At 40.1% G+C, this 17,129-nt stretch overlaps 2 protein-coding genes across 5 annotated transcripts; both read right to left on the bottom strand.

Moving 5' to 3' along the window:
• Positions 1-169: 169 nt before the first annotated feature.
• Positions 170-10,101, bottom strand: si:ch211-255f4.1. Of its 3 annotated transcripts, none has more exons than XM_073936874.1 (5): positions 9,442-10,075; positions 9,209-9,312; positions 6,553-7,005; positions 4,064-4,414; positions 170-2,358 (listed from the first exon to the last, which is right to left on the bottom strand). In XM_073936874.1, exons 1-5 carry the CDS (start codon positions 9,567-9,569, stop codon positions 1,928-1,930), a joined length of 1,467 nt encoding a protein of 488 aa, XP_073792975.1. In that variant the 5' UTR covers positions 9,570-10,075; the 3' UTR covers positions 170-1,927. The 3 variants fall into 3 exon arrangements, with proteins under 3 accessions (XP_073792975.1, XP_073792976.1, XP_021325153.3); XM_073936875.1 differs by having other exon boundaries at positions 9,845-10,075; XM_021469478.3 differs by lacking the exon at positions 170-2,358 and having other exon boundaries at positions 4,056-4,414; positions 10,049-10,101.
• Positions 10,102-10,919: 818 nt separating this feature from the next.
• si:dkeyp-53d3.5 lies at positions 10,920-16,822 on the bottom strand. 2 transcript variants are annotated; one of them, XM_068216327.2, is made up of 4 exons: positions 16,583-16,822; positions 15,871-15,973; positions 14,235-14,594; positions 10,920-12,869 (listed from the first exon to the last, which is right to left on the bottom strand). In XM_068216327.2, the coding sequence occupies exons 2-4, from the start codon at positions 15,923-15,925 to the stop codon at positions 12,463-12,465; spliced, it is 822 nt and encodes a 273-aa protein (XP_068072428.1). In that variant the 5' UTR covers positions 15,926-15,973; positions 16,583-16,822; the 3' UTR covers positions 10,920-12,462. The 2 variants fall into 2 exon arrangements, with proteins under 2 accessions (XP_068072428.1, NP_001038477.1); NM_001045012.3 differs by having other exon boundaries at positions 12,405-12,869; positions 16,769-16,795.
• Between the last annotated feature and the right edge of the window lie 307 nt (positions 16,823-17,129).

The raw sequence follows: 17,129 nt of genomic DNA, 5'->3' as shown, positions 1-17,129 counted from the left end.
TATGGCTGACAGATACACCAAAGTAACCTTGTCCTGATGTAACTACAATCAGCAAACAAATGTTTTAAGCAAATATTAAAAAGCAAACATGTTTAATATTAATAACGAAAGTAGCATTTGAAATGATACCTATTTGACCCAATTAAAAAAACGAAAAACAAACATCGCATTCAATTTCAATTCAATTTTATTTATAAAGCACTTTAAAACAACACAGTTGACCAAAGTGCTGACAATAGAGAGTAACACAAAGCGTATAGCACATACTTTAAAAATAAATAAATAAATAAACATAAAATCTCACGCTGTGATAAAAGCTAAATTGAACAAGTGGGATTTAAGAACAGATTTAAAATAAATAATGCAAGAGACTTGTCTAATATACAACGGCAGCTCATTCCACAATTTTGCTGCCACCACAGCAAAAGCCCGATCCCCTCTGAGCTTTCGACTGGTCCTGGGTACACCAAGGAGGAGCTGGTCGGCTGACCTGAGCGAACGACAAGGTGTGTAGGAACAAAGAAGCGCAGAGAGGTAAAGGGGTGCAGTACATCACATATTTCTCATTTATTCATATTCTTTCGTCCAGAATATTCCACTATGTTCCTGAAAAATTGAACTCATGTAGTTGTAATTAAAATACACACATTTAACTATTGAATAAAGAGCATAGACTGTAAAAGATATGGAGGTAGTATCCGTGACGTCACCCATGGGTTTCTCAACACTGCAAAAGAAACTACAAGTAGGCGCTGCCAACCGTCGACATTTTGTTCGTGCGTCATTGCACACACGGCGGGATCCCAAACAAGGGCAAAGAGGCAAAAAATAAAAAATAAAATAGAATAAAATAAATAAACAAGGGCAAAGAGGCAAAAAAAAAAAAAAAACACCAAGGGGAAAGAGGCGGAGAGTGAGCGGAGCTACAGACACCTGCTGGCATTTTGCTGGACCTGGCTTAGACAGACTTTACTTTGGAGTACTGCATACTTCATTATCTGCGTCTGGTTTGTGTTCGGACCACATGTGCTTTGTTGTACACTAACTCAATAAAGTGATTAGACTTATAAAAACACTGTTGTAACACATTGAGCCACTAAACATTTTTCTTATGACGTTTTTCAACAGGAGGAGAGCGCCAATTACGTCCAAACACTTCAGGTATAGTCTGTGTTAGTACATGCAAGACTATTGATGAAATCCAGGATAACACTGTATGACAACGCTTCAGATGACTGTTCTAGAGCCTGCAGCTAATCAATCTGTCAAATTCAAGAGTGCTTTACAGCTCTAAAAAAAATTATAAATGATCTTAAATAAAACAAATACATTTATAGAGATGGTATATCAGTATATAATTTCACTCATCTGGGAAATGAAGGCAACTTGAATAGTTTGTGAGCACAATAAAGTGCACACAGCATGCCATATCATCTGATAATTGTTGGAAATAATCCCAAATGGCGACTGACTGTGTAAAGAAACATTAACCCAAACAAAAATACAATGTATATGCCAAGTTCAGCAGCTAATCAGCCGGAATCAGCTGAGGTGATGAGATAGCGTGCAGCAAGACCTAGCTGTCACTCAAGTGGCCACGCCCTTATTTATGCAGAATTAATATAACTTAATAAAAAGTAAACGGATGAGTTCACTCTCCTCACAGTTGTCATGAAGGGTAATATTAGCTATTTGCACCAAAGCCAGCTTTTGTAGCAGGCTGTAAACATGTTTTTATTAGCTGTAAAAATGCCCAATTTACCATTGCAGTCAGTGGACATCTTAATTTGCTGGAGCAGCCCCCCAAAGGTCAGTCGATGAAATGCAGTTTCAGTTACTTCCATACTGGCGTCTCGAGGGAGAGCGGGAGGTTGCCACTTGATATGTAGCAGAGTTTTCAGGAACGTAATTTTTTGTTAATGTGTTGTTAAACTCCACAGAAAGAAAACAAATAAGGCCTCTTCTTTGCATGAACTCTAAGATGGCTCCTCAGCACTGAAGCCCTTAAAAACGTTTTGCAGCACTGATCACATTTGTGCGGTTTCTCTCCAGTGTGGATCTTCATGTGTCTCTTAAGGTTTGACGAGAGTTTGAATCTCATCCCACACTGACTACATGTGAACGGCTTCTCTCCGCTGTGAATCCTCTGGTGTCGTTTCAATTCTCCAGCTCTAATAAAACTCTTCCCACAGTCAAGGCACTCAAACTCTTTCACACCAGCGTGGATCTTCTGATGTGCTGTTAAATTCGAGTGTCGTGTAAAATGCTTTCCGCACAGAGAGCATGAATTTGTGTGAACTCTACTGTGGATTGTCTTGGCTTCACTCAGTTCTTCAGTCTCCTCCTTCACAATCAAGTCTAAAAATAGAGTGAAGAAAAATAGAAGTTATGTTTTAAGAGAGATGCAAAACAACGAATGAATTATCAACAAGCCTAAACGCTTATTTCACACGGCCGCCATTTTAAAAAACAGCAAAGCGAGGCTGCGGAGAGAAGAAAACCGGAGGTATAGTATCAGCACAGGACCGGTCAAAGATTGAGAATTTTATCGCAGGCAGAGTGAGGGCAACGGTTCATAACTTGCTAGATGACCATCAACCGTTTTCTTAGAGGATACAAGTTTTATTAATGGAGAAAATTACCAAGCACTGCAGTGTTTGTGTGTTCTGTGTTTGTCTGAGATAATTAGTCTACCGAATTTCCGTCTTTCGGATGAGACGTTAAACCGAGGTCCCGACTCTCTGTGGTCGTTAAAAATCCCAGGATGTCCTTCGAAAAAGAGTAGGGGTTTAACCCCGGCATCCTGGCCAAATCTGCCCACTGGCCTCTGTCCATCATGGCCTCCTAACCATCCCCATATTCCAATTGGCTTCATCTCTGTCTCCTCTCCACCAATCAGCTGGTGTGTGGTGTGCGGTTTGGTGCAAAATGGCTGCCGTGGCGTCATCCAAGTGGATGGATGAGGAGATTTGCCCCCCATTGTGTTAAGCGCTTTGAGTGCTCAGAAAAGCCATATATAAATGTAAGGAATTATTATTATTATTATTATGTGTACAGTATATTCCATACAAGCTGAAGCTGATCGATAGGTCAGGTCTTGTCACGTGACTCGCTGTGCTGTCCCGGCATTCCTTCAACTAAGTGCGTCTAGAAGGCGCAAGCAACGCACCTCCATTGGAAGTAACGAACTTGTGCGTACTCTAAGAAAATGCACGATATGCAGATGGCCCCTAAAAGGCCACCGTCATTTGCGATCTCCATCAGTTGATCCTCTTGCACAGACATGCTGGATTCACCTGATTTGTTGACAAACGGATTGCGGATTCATACTTTGGCAGTTCATAGGTCCCTTACTGGGCTGTTTCCCCTATGCAAAGAAACTTTCCAAAGACGCTTGTTTCTTATTCATTTTGCGCCTTGTGGGTTAATTTTGGGCGCTCAAGTGACTGAGATGTATGCGAGAGAATACGGCCATTTGTCAATATAAAAGATCGTTCAGACTCATTCATTCATTTTCTTGTCGGCTTAGTCCCTTTATTAATCCGGAGTCGCCACAGCGGAATGAACCGCCAACTTATCCAACAAGTTTTTACGCAGCGGATGCCCTTCCAGCCGCAACCCATCTCTGGGAAACATCCACACACACACACACACACACTCATACACTACGGACAATTTAGCCTACCCAATTCACCTGTACTGCATGTTTTTGGACTGTTGGGGAAACCGGAGCACCCTGAGGAAACCCATGCGAAGGCAGGGAGAACATGCAAACTCCACACAGAAACACCAACTGAGCTGAGGTTCGAACCAGCAACCCAGCGACATTCTTGTTGTGAGGCGACAGCACTACCTACTGCGCCACTGCCTCGCCCGTTCAGACTTAGATAATAAATGAAATGGAAGTCATTAATGATCTCTTGTGCGGCCCGGTACCAATTGATCCAGAGACAGTGAGGACTACTGCGTTACATGTCCACAACTTCACACATTACGCCTGTGTACATTCCTCTACATCAAGCGATCTCTTGACATAAAATAAATCTTTAGATGATCTACTTACTGTGATAGGTGTTCGTGTGCTTTCGTAGAGAACACAAATGTGTGAAACTCTTCCCACACTGAGCACATGTGTGCGGTTTCTCTCCAGTGTGAGTCCTCTCGTGTGATTTCAGGTGTGCTAAGAGGCTGAATCTCTTCTCGCAGTGTGAACACCTGTAAGGTCTCTCTCCAGTGTGGATCCTCATGTGACGCTTGAGACTGTGTCTGCGCTCGAAACACTTTCCACACTGAGTGCAGGAGAAGCTTTTTATGGCTGCTGTCTCCATTATAAAGTCAATGTTTTCTTCAGTTTTGACATATTGCTTCTTATCTTCACTCAGTGCTTCACTCTTCTCCTTTACCATCACCACATCTGAAAATAAAAGTAAATAGGTTACATTTTGAAAGGGTAGTTTTAAACAGCAGATGCCGTTCTAGGGTAGTTTTTTGGTGCTCAGGTCTAGTTTTTAACAGTAGATAGCTGCCTATGCATGTTTTACCAGAGAAGAACAGGTTCTCTGACTCTGATTGGTTTCTCCCAAGGTTTGTTCTCCACTTATATCAATAGTGAAGTTTTGGTTCCTTGCCATTGTCGCTTGGTTAGTTGGGTTATTTAGCCTTAATAATATAATTTATATTTGGATGCTACAATTTATACTGATGCACATCACATGTCTTAACACAGGCATGTCCAATCTTGGTCCTGGAGGGCCGGTGTCCTGCAGAGTTTATTTCCAACCCCAATCAGACACACCTGGTCTAGCTAACCAAGCTCTTACGAGGCTTTCTAGAAACATCCTTGTAGGTGTGTTGAGGCAGGTTGGAGCTTAAATCAACAGGACACCGGCCCTCCAGGACCGACTTTGGACACCCTTGTCTTAGCATATGGTGATAAGTGTGGGCGAAGGTAAGAGTTGTAGGGGTAAGTGTCGAGACACTTAGAGCAGTGTTTCCCAACCCTATTCCTGGAGGCACACCAACAGTACATATTTTTGATATCTCCTTTATCTGACCCATTAGCTTTAGGTTTTGGAGTCTCTTCTGATGTTCTGAGGTCCTGCAGATTTTAGCTCCAACTTGCCTCAACACAACTGCATGGATGTTTCTAGAATGCTTTATTAGAGCTTGATTGGCTAGCCCAGGTGTGTCTGATTGGGGTGGGAACTAAACTTTGCAGAACAACGACACTCCAGGACCGAGTTTGGACACCCCTGCCCTAAACAAACACATCTGAATCAAATCATCAGAATAGACTCCAAAATCTGAAGTAATGGGTCAGATAAGGTAGACTTTCGAATTATGCACTGTTGGTGTGCCTCCAGGAACAGGGTTGGGAAACACGGCCCTAAGGGGCTCGACACATGTTTAACACTCATTACCATTACAAAGGTGACCATATTTCACTTTCATTTTCGACAATAAATGCACATTTACCGGAAGGATTGCCCTACTCATAATTCTCTCTTCATATAACCGTATACAGACATCCCAAGTCTCCCGGAAGTTCCCACAAATGCAGTCTCCCCAGGGAATGACTATTCTATACTTGCGATGTCTGCGTATATATGGCTATTACACATCCATATTATGTTGTGCTATAGCCTGGTTCATTAGTTTGTTGGATCATATTGCTATCTCAGTACAATTGATCCCTTCCAGAGTTCTTTTCAATCGAGCCAAGACCATCTCATTCGGGCGATCTCAGACTGACTGATTTGGCAGAGATGAGAGCACGATTATGGGTTTCAGATATGCCAATCGAACTGAGCTAAGGGGGCAAACGAGACCGGTTCTGAAACAAACGTCTCGGTATGAAAGCTCTTTTACACTCCAACAGGAAACTGCATCATACAACCACTTTAAGTGAAGTTTAATTATAAACTAATTCGAGAGGATCAGGTGATTATGATTGCTTGCAGCCGGACCTGCATTATTCAACTTACGATACACCAATCAGACGATTCCTAAACCACTATAATTACCCTCAGTTCCATATCACAGCCATCTTCGTTTCGAAGAATCCCCCCTTCCACCCCTACTCCTCCTCCTTCCCTAGATGGGTGGCCCAGTGGTTAGCACTGCTGCCTCACAGCAAGAACTGTTTCTAGTCCTTACCAAGCCAGCCGACTTTTCTGTGCGGAGTTTGCACGTTCTTCCCATGCTCACTTGGGTTTCCCCCAGGTTCCCCGGTTTCCTCCAACCGCCCAAAAATATGCAACCTTAAGTTAACGGACTAATCCAAATCGGCACCATAGACATGCTCCTAGTAAGTAGTTATCTCTTAAGAGTGATCACTATCTGTTCATTATCTACAGCAGGGGAGTTCTCCACATCTACATGGGCTCAAACTCACCTCTCGCCTTGCAAATATGAGGGAGCCCTAAGCTCAAGGATCTTATGAGCTCAGGGCTCTCTCCCGGGGCAGCATGCCAAACTAGCTTTATAATCAATCATCAGCTAAGTGTCAACTCTTAAAATGTGTGTCATCAACTCCATGATTATCCTACTTACCATGTAAGGTTTGTGTGTGTGAACGTAGAGAAGATAGATCAGTGAAACCTTTTCCACAATCAGTGCAGTGATAGGGTTCATCTCCAGTGTGAGTCAGCTCATGCTTTTTCAGGTGTCCGGAATGAACAAATCCCCTTTCGCACCGTGAGCACTTGTACGGTTTCTCTCCAGTGTGGATCCTCTCGTGTATTTTCAGGTTTCCTAACAGGCTGAATCCCTTATTGCAGTGTGAACACTTGTAGGGTTTCTCTCCCGTGTGGATCCTCATGTGAATCTCCAGATTGTGTTTGCGGCTGAAACTCTTTCCACACTGAGTGCAGGTGAACGCTTTGGCATCTGTTCTTTCCAGTACTTTTGTTTTTGCAGTATTTTTCAGATTTCTGTCTGTAGTTTTGACATGATGTTTCTCCTCCTCTTCACTCCGCTCTTCACTCTCCTCCTTCACAATCACATCTGAAAATTAAGTAAATACATGACAGTGCTCTAGACTAGTTTTTAACCATACTTTTTAAAAATGATCATGAATAGGCATTTGTTCACACACTGCTACCAGTGAAAGTGTCAAATGGCCCATTTCCACTGAGTGGTACAGTACATGTCACCTTTATCAGGCTTGCGTTTCCACTGCTAAAAGGTATCGATGGTACTCTTTTAGTGGGCATGATGTACGACAGAAAGTTTCTGACAACGTCATTCTCACTCGAGAAAATGTCTACAGTAAAGCTGTACGGGTCGCTAACATATATGAGAAGCACTTCTCACAAAACAGATGCTTTACATACATAAATACTTCTGAAAAAATGTTTATTACTAACTTTTCTATGAACATGATTTGATTGCAGATCAAACAATCTGCAGTTATATAAAATAAATGAACATATATGAACGCATTCAGACCCCTACAGACTCTGATATGTTACCAACTACAGAAAACTACACACAGCAGACATTTAGTCCTTATTTGAGTTGAAACAACATGAAGCATAAAGCCCAGAGTCAGAGCAAACCTCTCAACTGTGTCTTTAATCTTCAGCAGAACATGTGACCTCTGTTAGAAAGTAATTCTGTCATTGCGAGTTCATAATAGGCCAAAAGGTGATGATAATAGTTAAACATGGCAGGTTGTTCATGTTTTAGGTTGCAGACGCTTCATTTGCTGCTGTTTTTTCCGGCTTCTCCTTTGTTTTTGTCGCGCTTCACTCTCGCGTTTGTTCCTTTGTGATTAGATATCAAAACGATTCAATGATCGCGTGCACGTTATTAACATGAGCTCAAGAAGCTTGTTATTTCAAATATAGGCGAGATTGCGAGCTCTATGGACAAAGTGAAACTGCTTGGACTTTTAAACGGGCTTGTAAAACAACAACAGGGCACAGTAGATTTTGTTCCTCTTGACTTTGTAGCTGTTCATCAAGACGACGACAAGGTTTGTTTGAGCTCAGGTTGACCATGGCTTATCATTACATGTATATATTATTACGGTGTAATGTCTAGGCTGTGTTTTTAAAACATGGCTTTTCCTTTGTTTTCATTCTGGCTTGTTGCGTGAGCGAATGACGCATCTCTGTAAACCTATGGCTTTCAGCTGCGCATCTAGCTCTGCCTTTTGGTACCCTTGGTACCCTTTGCAAAGGGTGCCAAAAAAGTGGTTTGGTACGGTTCTTTAGACAGTGGAAACGACCATAAAAGCGTACCACTTAGTGGAAACAGGCCAAAAGTAGCTGTAAATCATTGATTTTCAATGGGAGCTGGCGGTGAGCTCAGAGGAAATTGGCGTGATTTGGATGTGTGGTTGTTGAGGAGAGTTGAAATCGGCTCATCTTTAGGGTAATGATTAAATAGACACTAAGGTAGCGGTCTCAAACTTTTGAGCTGGAGACCATTTACATACCCACCCTCCTCCTCCCTCCGGCCCACAACTGACGTCAAAAATATAACGAGATTTGCCCTGTCGAAACATATATTTTTGAACCTTTATCATCGTTGTTTAGTTGCGTCTAGCCACTTGTTTTTTTGACCCGCCACCTAGTCGACATTTAAAGTGCTGCATTCAGATTAGTTTTACTTTCATTTTCTCTCAGTGTACGGTCGAGAGTAACACATGCGCTTTATTTCTGTGGCTGATTTAAATGTTGAAATATATGTCCATAAGTGCTTTATTTTTACTGAAGCTCAACTTTTGAAAATATTCAAGGGTCATTTGATAAGTTTTATACCACTTGTAATTTGTTGTACAAACACTTCTTCATGGCTTACACGCTATGCTGGTTATGTAACAAATATGACAATTTTGCTAATATTCAAATAGTCTCATTTAATAGATTTTCCTCATATGCTTATTAAGATTTTGCATAAAAACTATGTACATTAGTAAAATTGTACTGCCAGTTGAACTGAACGTAAATGTTGATGAAAGTAAATGTGAATATTACTTTACTATTTCCAATGATGACTATTTCCAAAATAATGAAGTACACAGATGCATTGTTTACAACAAGCATACATAAATATAAAAGTGAGAAAAGTACATTTTGATTTCATGACAAATGTTAATAATAAAGGTAATATGATAAAGAACTAAAAATATATTTTAAAAAGATGAAGAACCGCACTGTTTTACAGCCTCATTATTGAAGAGTAATGAATAAACACAAACCTATTAGTTCTTCAGTCTCTTCCTGTTTAATTCTGCAGGGTTCTGGATCACTCATCTTCTCACTGTCCTTCAATAAACTCTGCCTTTGTCTTTCACTGATGGAGCTTCAGAGAAATAAACAGAGAAATCTGATTCATTTACACTGATTGAGGAAATAAATATTAATATGGTAGTTATGTTGTGTAAGTGACAATATGTAACTTGCTCAAGTCAACTGACACCCTTAATATTACCTTAATTTGGCAATTTGTAAATCCGAAGACAGTATAACAACTTGGGCAAGAACAGAAACTACTGACATAAAGAGGATTTCAGCAGCTCTGATAATATTGATGATGAGCCTCAGACTGTAAACACTCATTAAACAGACACTCTGTCTGAATAGATCGGCTCATTTCATACTGAATGTTTGCAGAATTAATTAAGTTTATCAACTATTGCAATTTATTGCACGTAAATCAACATCTAGTTAAAAATCCTCAGTAATTATTTATACCAATAGTCATTAGATTGTTAGCAGTAGCACAATTTGGGAAATCATAAAATACTTTACAAATAATCTGTTGCCGTGACAGATTTACAATATTCCTTCACAGATCACACTTTGTGATATTACAATCGTGGAAATACTTATACACACTAACACAGAAAAACACAAACATCACATCAAGATCATATTGTCCTCTCAGAGCTCCTCTCCGCCTGCAGTATTGTTTTGGTCAGCAGACACACAGATAGAGGTGAACTCAATGCAGAAACTAGTCGCAGATTGTCGCTTTAATAAACTGTAAAGTGTGTTTTATTGTTGTGTAAACACGAGAAAAAGCGTCAACGACTCACCTCAGCTCTGAAGACTCGACGCTGAATGAACGCGTAAGCGGTGACGTCATCGCGACGAGGCGGCCGCAAAAGCGGATAAAAAAAAAACGCGGAAAATACTGCTGACAAACCAAACTGAAACCAACGTGCTAATGTAAACAAGGCATTTCACTCAATAATGTGTGATGAAATTCGGTTTATAAAGCATTAGATTTTTGTTTAATTACATTTAAATAAGCAAAACTGACAGAACAATGGCGCAGGGGGTAGCACGATTTCGAGCCCCAGCTGGGTCAGTCAGCATTTCTGTGTGGAGTTGGCATGTTCTCCCCATGTTGGCGTGGTTTTCCTCCGGATGCTCCTAAACTGTCAGTATGTGTGAATGAGCGTGTATATTTCCCAATGATGGGTTGCAGCTGGAAAGGCATCCACTGTGTAAAACATATGGTGGATAAGTTGGCGGTTCATTATGCTGTGGGAACCCCAGATTAGTAAAAGGACTAAGTAATAAGGGACTAAAGCTGCAGTCACACTGATCTTATCCTCCCATAGACTTCCATTCATACGCACGTGAATGCGTCACACCGGAAACGCAGGGTCATGTGTTAAGTTTTGCTGGTCGCTGCGGTGCAAAGTTCAAGCTTGGTGAATTCTGACCTGCGAAATCGCATCACTTGTCTGCGTGAGACCAATCGAGGATCAAAACATGACCTCTCTGAACAGAAATTTAAAACATGGAGCAATCCACTCGCTTTTGTAATTCCTAATTATCTTGTTTAATCTCACCCCTTTTCAAACTCTAGTGTGACCACAGCTTTACACAAAAAGAAAATGCATGAATAAAACATACTGGAGCGAATCTTGAAAAGGGAGTTATGGACATGCAACTTCGTTGTAATTTACAGAGTTTATTGTAATTGCGCATGAGAGGCTTTTTTACAAATGATTGTAATTATTAGTACACACATTTAACTACCAAAGCTACAGAGACTCGGAAGGGACGAGATAGTGGGGAAAAAAATGAGTGGGAGAAAGAAAAACAGTGATAGGAAAATATATATATTTTTAAGTTTTTGCATTCCCCTACAAATATTGCGTTCTCTCACAAAGATGTTTTGCATTCCCTAGCAAAACTGTTAACACTTCCTGTTCACTTCATACATGGCACACCAGCCGTTTTTGCTGGGACTCTCCTTTAATTTACCATTCTATACCACTATCATCCTATCATTAAGTATTTTCCCATATTTCTCGTGTATTTTTAATCTTGAAAGCTCACTGAAATCAATAAAAAGTATCTGCAATCACTTTCTTTCCATTAAAGCTGTGTGTGATCGTCCCCCTTTATATGCAACCTCTGAATCAGATTAATATGCCACTCAGTATTAGAGATCTGCGCCGGACTAAATTTTGAATCCCGCTCCTGCCTGCTCTCACCATGTTTTAGCCTGAACCCGACTTATATTCAGCATTTGTTGTCCCGCTGCCCGCCCCGCCCCGTTTTTTACCCGCTGCATCCGATCTCGCTAAAGAGTGGGGAGGGAGAACAAAACCGAAAACCACCCAGCTATAGAGTCCAGACAGCCTATAACAAACTGTCTGTATACACACACACACACAGCAACAAACAAGGTAAACAAACATCGTGCTATCTCATTCACACATATACATACGCCTACTCTCTTGCTCTGGGAGTCGGGAGACAGCCGCGGGAATGCAGACCTTCTGTACACGTCATTTAAATTGACACCTCCCTTATCAAACAAGTGAAGAGCTGCAGATAAATCTCCCGTTTTTTTTTGTTCGATAACAGAGGTGTCACTGTAAGAACGCACAGATCTACAATGAAAGCATTCCATTACTTTAATAACCGTTTGTGCTCATTTAAGAGAAAATTAGTTGTGTTTAAAATAAAACACGCAGGACGGATCATGTTTACATATTATTCAGTGTATCTGTCTGTTTAGACATACACCCGAATTCTAAAGTGTCCTGCACTTTTGCTCCTCTGTAAATGGCGTGTACAGAAGCTGATCTGGGATCAGTTTATCATACGAAGCCTGTCAGTCACCACTTATACCGGTTATTGCCTTGCATGCATTCTCTGATTCAGAGGTTGCATATGAAGGGTGATGATCGGCACACAGCTTTAATGGAAAGAAAGTGAATGAAGACGTTTTTATATTCATTTCAGTGAGCTTCCAAGCCTAAAAACACACGAGAAATGTGGAAAAATACTTAATAGCAGGATAGAATGGTATAATACGGGATAATCCTGGCAAAAATGGGATGGTTGACATGTATGAAGGGAACAGGAAGTGTTTGTGGAAAAACAGTTTTGCGGGGGAATGCAAAAACGTCCCTTCCGGGTGTCCGTACAAAGCTGATGTGTTTGAAGAGCTCAGGAACATTTCGCAGATGTGCAAACCTCTTTCCTAAAGGAACACATAAGAGTTCCCATTTGTATGAAATCTAAGATGGGTCTTCAGCTTTGAAGCCCTGGAAAACGCTCTGTCGCATTGGTTACATTTGTGTGGTTTGTCTCCAGCGTGGACGGTCATGTGTTCAAAGAGCTTTGTTTGGTGTCTGAATCTCAGCTTGCACTCAGTACATTTGTATGGTTTCTCCACATCGTGCGTCCTCTCGTGCCGCCTCAAGTCTCCAGATCTAGTAAAAGCCTTCTCACACTGGAAGCACACGTGGGGTTTCAGACCGGTGTGGATCTTCTGATGTGCTTTTAAATATGGCTCACAAATAAAACTCTTTTCACACTCAGAACATGAATAAGGCTTCTTCACTGTATCTTTCAGGTCTTCGCTCTCCTCCTTTTTCACCATCTGGTCTGGAAATTAAGTAAAGAAATAAAGTTACATTTTAGGAGAGAAATGGGAAGTAGGGATGCAAACCATCGTTGATAACTCTTTTACTCGGTGCATCTTCTGGACATCATTAAAGGATTAGTTCTGCTGTAGGCTGTGCGTTACACTTCCACAACTTCACACATTAAACATTAAGCTGTGCAGTTTACACTCCCCTTATCAAGTCGGTCTCTTGACATTAGCCCCTTTTCACACATACAGACCTTTTCGGAAAATTACCGGCAATTTTCCAGAAAGGTTGTATGTGTGAACAGGACCTTTTTGAAAATACCGGTAAATTCATTCTGGCTATTTTCCGGAAAGAGAAGTTGTTACATTACTGGTAATTTGCCGAAATGCTGCGCTGTGTGAACGCAAAAGGAAGATTGCCGGAATAAGCGGGTGCACGTCTAGAACGTGCTGACATGAGACGTCTGCTTGAGCCAATCAGAGCAGTCAGACGCATTAACGTCCGCGCGGTTTATGAGAATAAAAGCCTTTGAATATTTTTCTAGACACATTTAGCTGCTAGAAATTAGTCAGATAAGGTTTATATGTTCATCTTAATGCCAACTGTGTAATTAATCATCGATAAGATGCTTATGATAAGCCGTTGTTTGTTTACCTTCAAGCTTTGTGTGTGCCAATAAACAGTCTATGAGCGCCAGAACACACACATATCATGTATATCTCGACATGCGAAAATGTTTCTCTATACGTTTTCATCGAAGTTGTTCAATACTGGTCCATCCACAGAGTTTGTAATGTAGTCAAATGTTTACAAACACAAGCGCAGCCGTTTAGAGGTCATTTCTGGTTAATGATGTCAGAATTACCGGTATTTTGGAATGGATGTGTGAATGCTCTTTTCTGGAAAAATTCCGTAACGTCCTCGCCTGTGTGAACAGCACTTTTTTGAATTTACCGGTAAAGTCATTCCGTAAATTTTCCAGATATTTACCGGTATCACTGTGTGAAAGGGGCTATTATGTGTGGGAGACATATTAAACCCCACTGTGTGGAAAAAACACAGCTCGACAAAAATGCACAAGTGAAAGCATTTACACCATCTTGGCATCAACGTCAGTCAGCTGCATGCATTGGGAAAAAAATATTAAAGAAATATTAAAACTGTAAAGCAAAAAAAGTGCTTCAATAACAATGAACGGAGTCGTCATCACGTCAGCAAGTGCAAACTTTGCATCCTTGTTACAATGAGGAAAGCTGGCTCCACAGTGACCCTCTTAATAAGTGTGTAATAATTGCATGATTTTTCCAACTCCACAACTCTACTCTCAACTCCACAGTTATCCTAAAATAGACAAACAGTCTTAAGGTGATCTACTCACTGTGAAGGTTTTTAGTGTGTGTTCTTAGAGAAGATGGACTTGTGAATCTCGTCCCACAAACAGTGCAGTGATAGGGTTTCTCTCCGGTGTGTGTCCTCTCGTGCAATATCACATGTTCTGCATGAAGGAATCCCTTTGTGCAGTATGAACAGTAATAGGGCTTCTTGCTAGTGTGAATCCACATGTGAAGCTTGAGATTGTATTGGACCCTGAAACTCTTTCCACAGCGGTAGCAGGTGAAAGGACTTTTCTTTCTAGTTTTATTATTCGCAGTATTAGTTCGAGTTTTGCTTTCCCTTTTGACATCATGTTTTTCCTCATGTTCACAGAGTGCGTCAATCTCCTCCTTCACAACCACATCTGAAAATTAAGAAGATAAGTTACATTTTAAGAGGCTAAATTTTAACTGCACACTCAAATAATCACGAATCCGCTTGTTAAGTGTGACGTCAAGCGGAGCGGCTTCCGGGTCCAAGCGCTCTATTCAACTGAATGGGGAGATTCATGAAATGATAATAATAAACGTTTACAAAGCGATTTAATACTTTTGAAAGTCACGATCACAATATATATGCCCATGCCTAATATCCGATGGCCAGAAAGTGATTCATTGTTTTATAAATTGTTGAAATTTTGGTAAATTTTAAATTTCAAGCCCAGAGATTGTTGTGTACACTATGACTTTATGTAAAATTTACTTTAATGTGTGATATGAATAAAACGCGATCATAAACGAATGATTTCTCCACTCAAATTAATGGCTTGGACCCGGAAACAGTAGACATATGTCACAAACACGTCACCACTTAACAAGCGGATAAGAGCACTTGTGCTTTTGGCTTGAGTTGGTGGTCAATTTTAAACACAGCTCACCATGAATTCTCATACAATTCATCTAAACATTTTTCAATGCTATTAATGCTTACTTTAGGTTCAAGTTTTGTGTGAAATTTTTTTTATACATGTATACAATTTTTAAGGGAATACAAAGTACCCTGTACAGCGCCAAACTAAACTCAGAACCAGTTAACCCTTATGGCCTCTTTCCACTGAATGGTATGGTACGCTTTTATGCACGTTTCCACTGTAAAACAGTACCAAAAAGTGAACCGTACTACTTTTTGGGTACTCTTGTAGAGGATGACACAGGAGTGGATTTTCACTCCTGTCCATCCAAGCCTTACTCATGCATTAATGCATCACACTGTACGACGTAATAAGACACACTCTGGCACAGACGTCCAGTCTGCACGCTGGAATACACGCTATTATGTCATGGCCGTGACGCAGCTTTAAAAATTCGTTTCAAACCGGAAGTACGAATTTGCTTGAAATAATGCAAAAACAACAAATTTACACTTTTTAGTGAAATATAGGTGTCCTAATAGTGTTTTAGGCAGTGTGGGACACATATACGACTATCAACAGCTCAAAAAATGTGTTTTGGTGTTTCGTGACCCTTTAAATAACCTTGTTTGAGTTGTAAAGTTAATGTGGGTGACATATTCTAAACAGAAACTGTTAATGTAAAGTAAAAGATAATATTAGCATGTACTAAAACTGATGAAGAACTTTAAGATTAACCACCTCACTGTACTTCATCCTCATTATTGAAGAGTAATGAATAAACACAAACCTATTAGTTCTTCAGTCTCTTCCTGTTTGATTCTGCAGGGTTCTGGATCACTCATCTTCTCACTGTCCTTCAATAAACTTTGCTTTGTCTTTTACTGATGGAGCTTCAGGAGAAGAAACAGAGAAATCTGATTCATTTACTCTGATTAAATAAATCACAGGATATCTCATCAGTGATACAATATGTGACTATATAATTTGTTCAAGTCAGCTGACACCAATATAATTACCTTAATGTGACAATTTGAGTATCAGTATAATGAATAAAGGAAAAACAGAAACTATTGACATGAAATAAAGAGGATTTCAGCAGCTCTGATAATACTGATGAGCCTCAGACTATAAACACTCATTTAACAGACACTCAGGATCAGCAGATCAGTCTGTTTTATACTGTTTGCAGAATCAAACGATTACAATCGTTTAATTACCAACTGTGATATAGTTTTCTTTAGCATTACATCAATATCTAGTTTAATATTCCTAGTAACCATTCGTACAATGTAATTAGATTATTGGGAGTAGCAAGTCAATTCGCTAACGTTATGTAGCCTACAGAGAGCAGGAAACCATCAACGTTTACAAAATAAAGAGCTCCATAATCATTGAATGAATTCTCTGTCAAAGCTCATCCATATATCTGCTATTTATATCCCTTCACAGATCATACTTTGTGAAATTACAAATACACGTACAAACTTAAACGCACTAACAAAGTAAAACACATTCACTCATGTTGTCCTCTCAGAGCTGCTCTCCGCCTGCTGTATTGTTTTGGTCGGCAGACACACAGATAGAGGTGAACTCCATGCAGAAACTAGTCGCAGATTGTCGCTTTAATAAACTGTAAAGTGTGTTTTATTGTTGAGTAAACACGAGAAAAGGCAAAAACCACTCACCTCAGCTCTGAAGACTCGACGCTGAATGAAAGCGTCAAGTGCTGACGTCATCACGGCGAGACGGGTCGTGCTAACAATAACAAACCTATTTCTTTCATGATATTTCTTGGAAAATTGTGTGATCTTTACCCAACATTTTTTTAATCACAAATAAGATTAAAGAGGTTTCATTCAAATTGCTACATCGAGTTTATCCATTGAATGTTTATATTTAAAAAAAATGCTAACTGAAAAGGATCCCCTTTTGTGGATTAGTAGATGAATCTGTCGATCCTTTTTTTGGGAATATGCCCATGTTAAGATTTTTTGGAAAGAATTCAGTTTATTTATACGTGTATCTCTTTTAGATAATTTTTCTTTG

Source organism: Danio rerio, chromosome 22 (assembly GCF_049306965.1).
Source record: "Danio rerio strain Tuebingen ecotype United States chromosome 22, GRCz12tu, whole genome shotgun sequence".
Classification (NCBI taxonomy): domain Eukaryota; kingdom Metazoa; phylum Chordata; class Actinopteri; order Cypriniformes; family Danionidae; genus Danio; species Danio rerio.
This window is presented reverse-complemented; position numbering and strand designations above follow the sequence as displayed.

Excerpts from the sequence above, each read along its gene's own strand:
- si:ch211-255f4.1 (XM_073936874.1), bottom strand. The coding sequence starts at position 9,569 with ATGAGTGTTTACAGTCTGAGGCTCATCATCAATATTATCAGAGCTGCT. Across the intron at positions 7,006-9,208 it reads AGAGACTGAAGAACTAATAG|ATGTGATTGTGAAGGAGGAG; the intron begins GTTTGTGTTTAT and ends CTTAATTTTCAG. Across the intron at positions 2,359-4,063 it reads GCACACGAACACCTATCACA|ACTTGATTGTGAAGGAGGAG; the intron begins GTAAGTAGATCA and ends CTCTATTTTTAG.
- si:dkeyp-53d3.5 (XM_068216327.2), bottom strand. The coding sequence starts at position 15,925 with ATGAGTGATCCAGAACCCTGCAGAATCAAACAGGAAGAGACTGAAGAA. Across the intron at positions 14,595-15,870 it reads AGAGACTGAAGAACTAATAG|ATGTGGTTGTGAAGGAGGAG; the intron begins GTTTGTGTTTAT and ends CTTAATTTTCAG. Across the intron at positions 12,870-14,234 it reads ACACACTAAAAACCTTCACA|ACCAGATGGTGAAAAAGGAG; the intron begins GTGAGTAGATCA and ends CTTAATTTCCAG.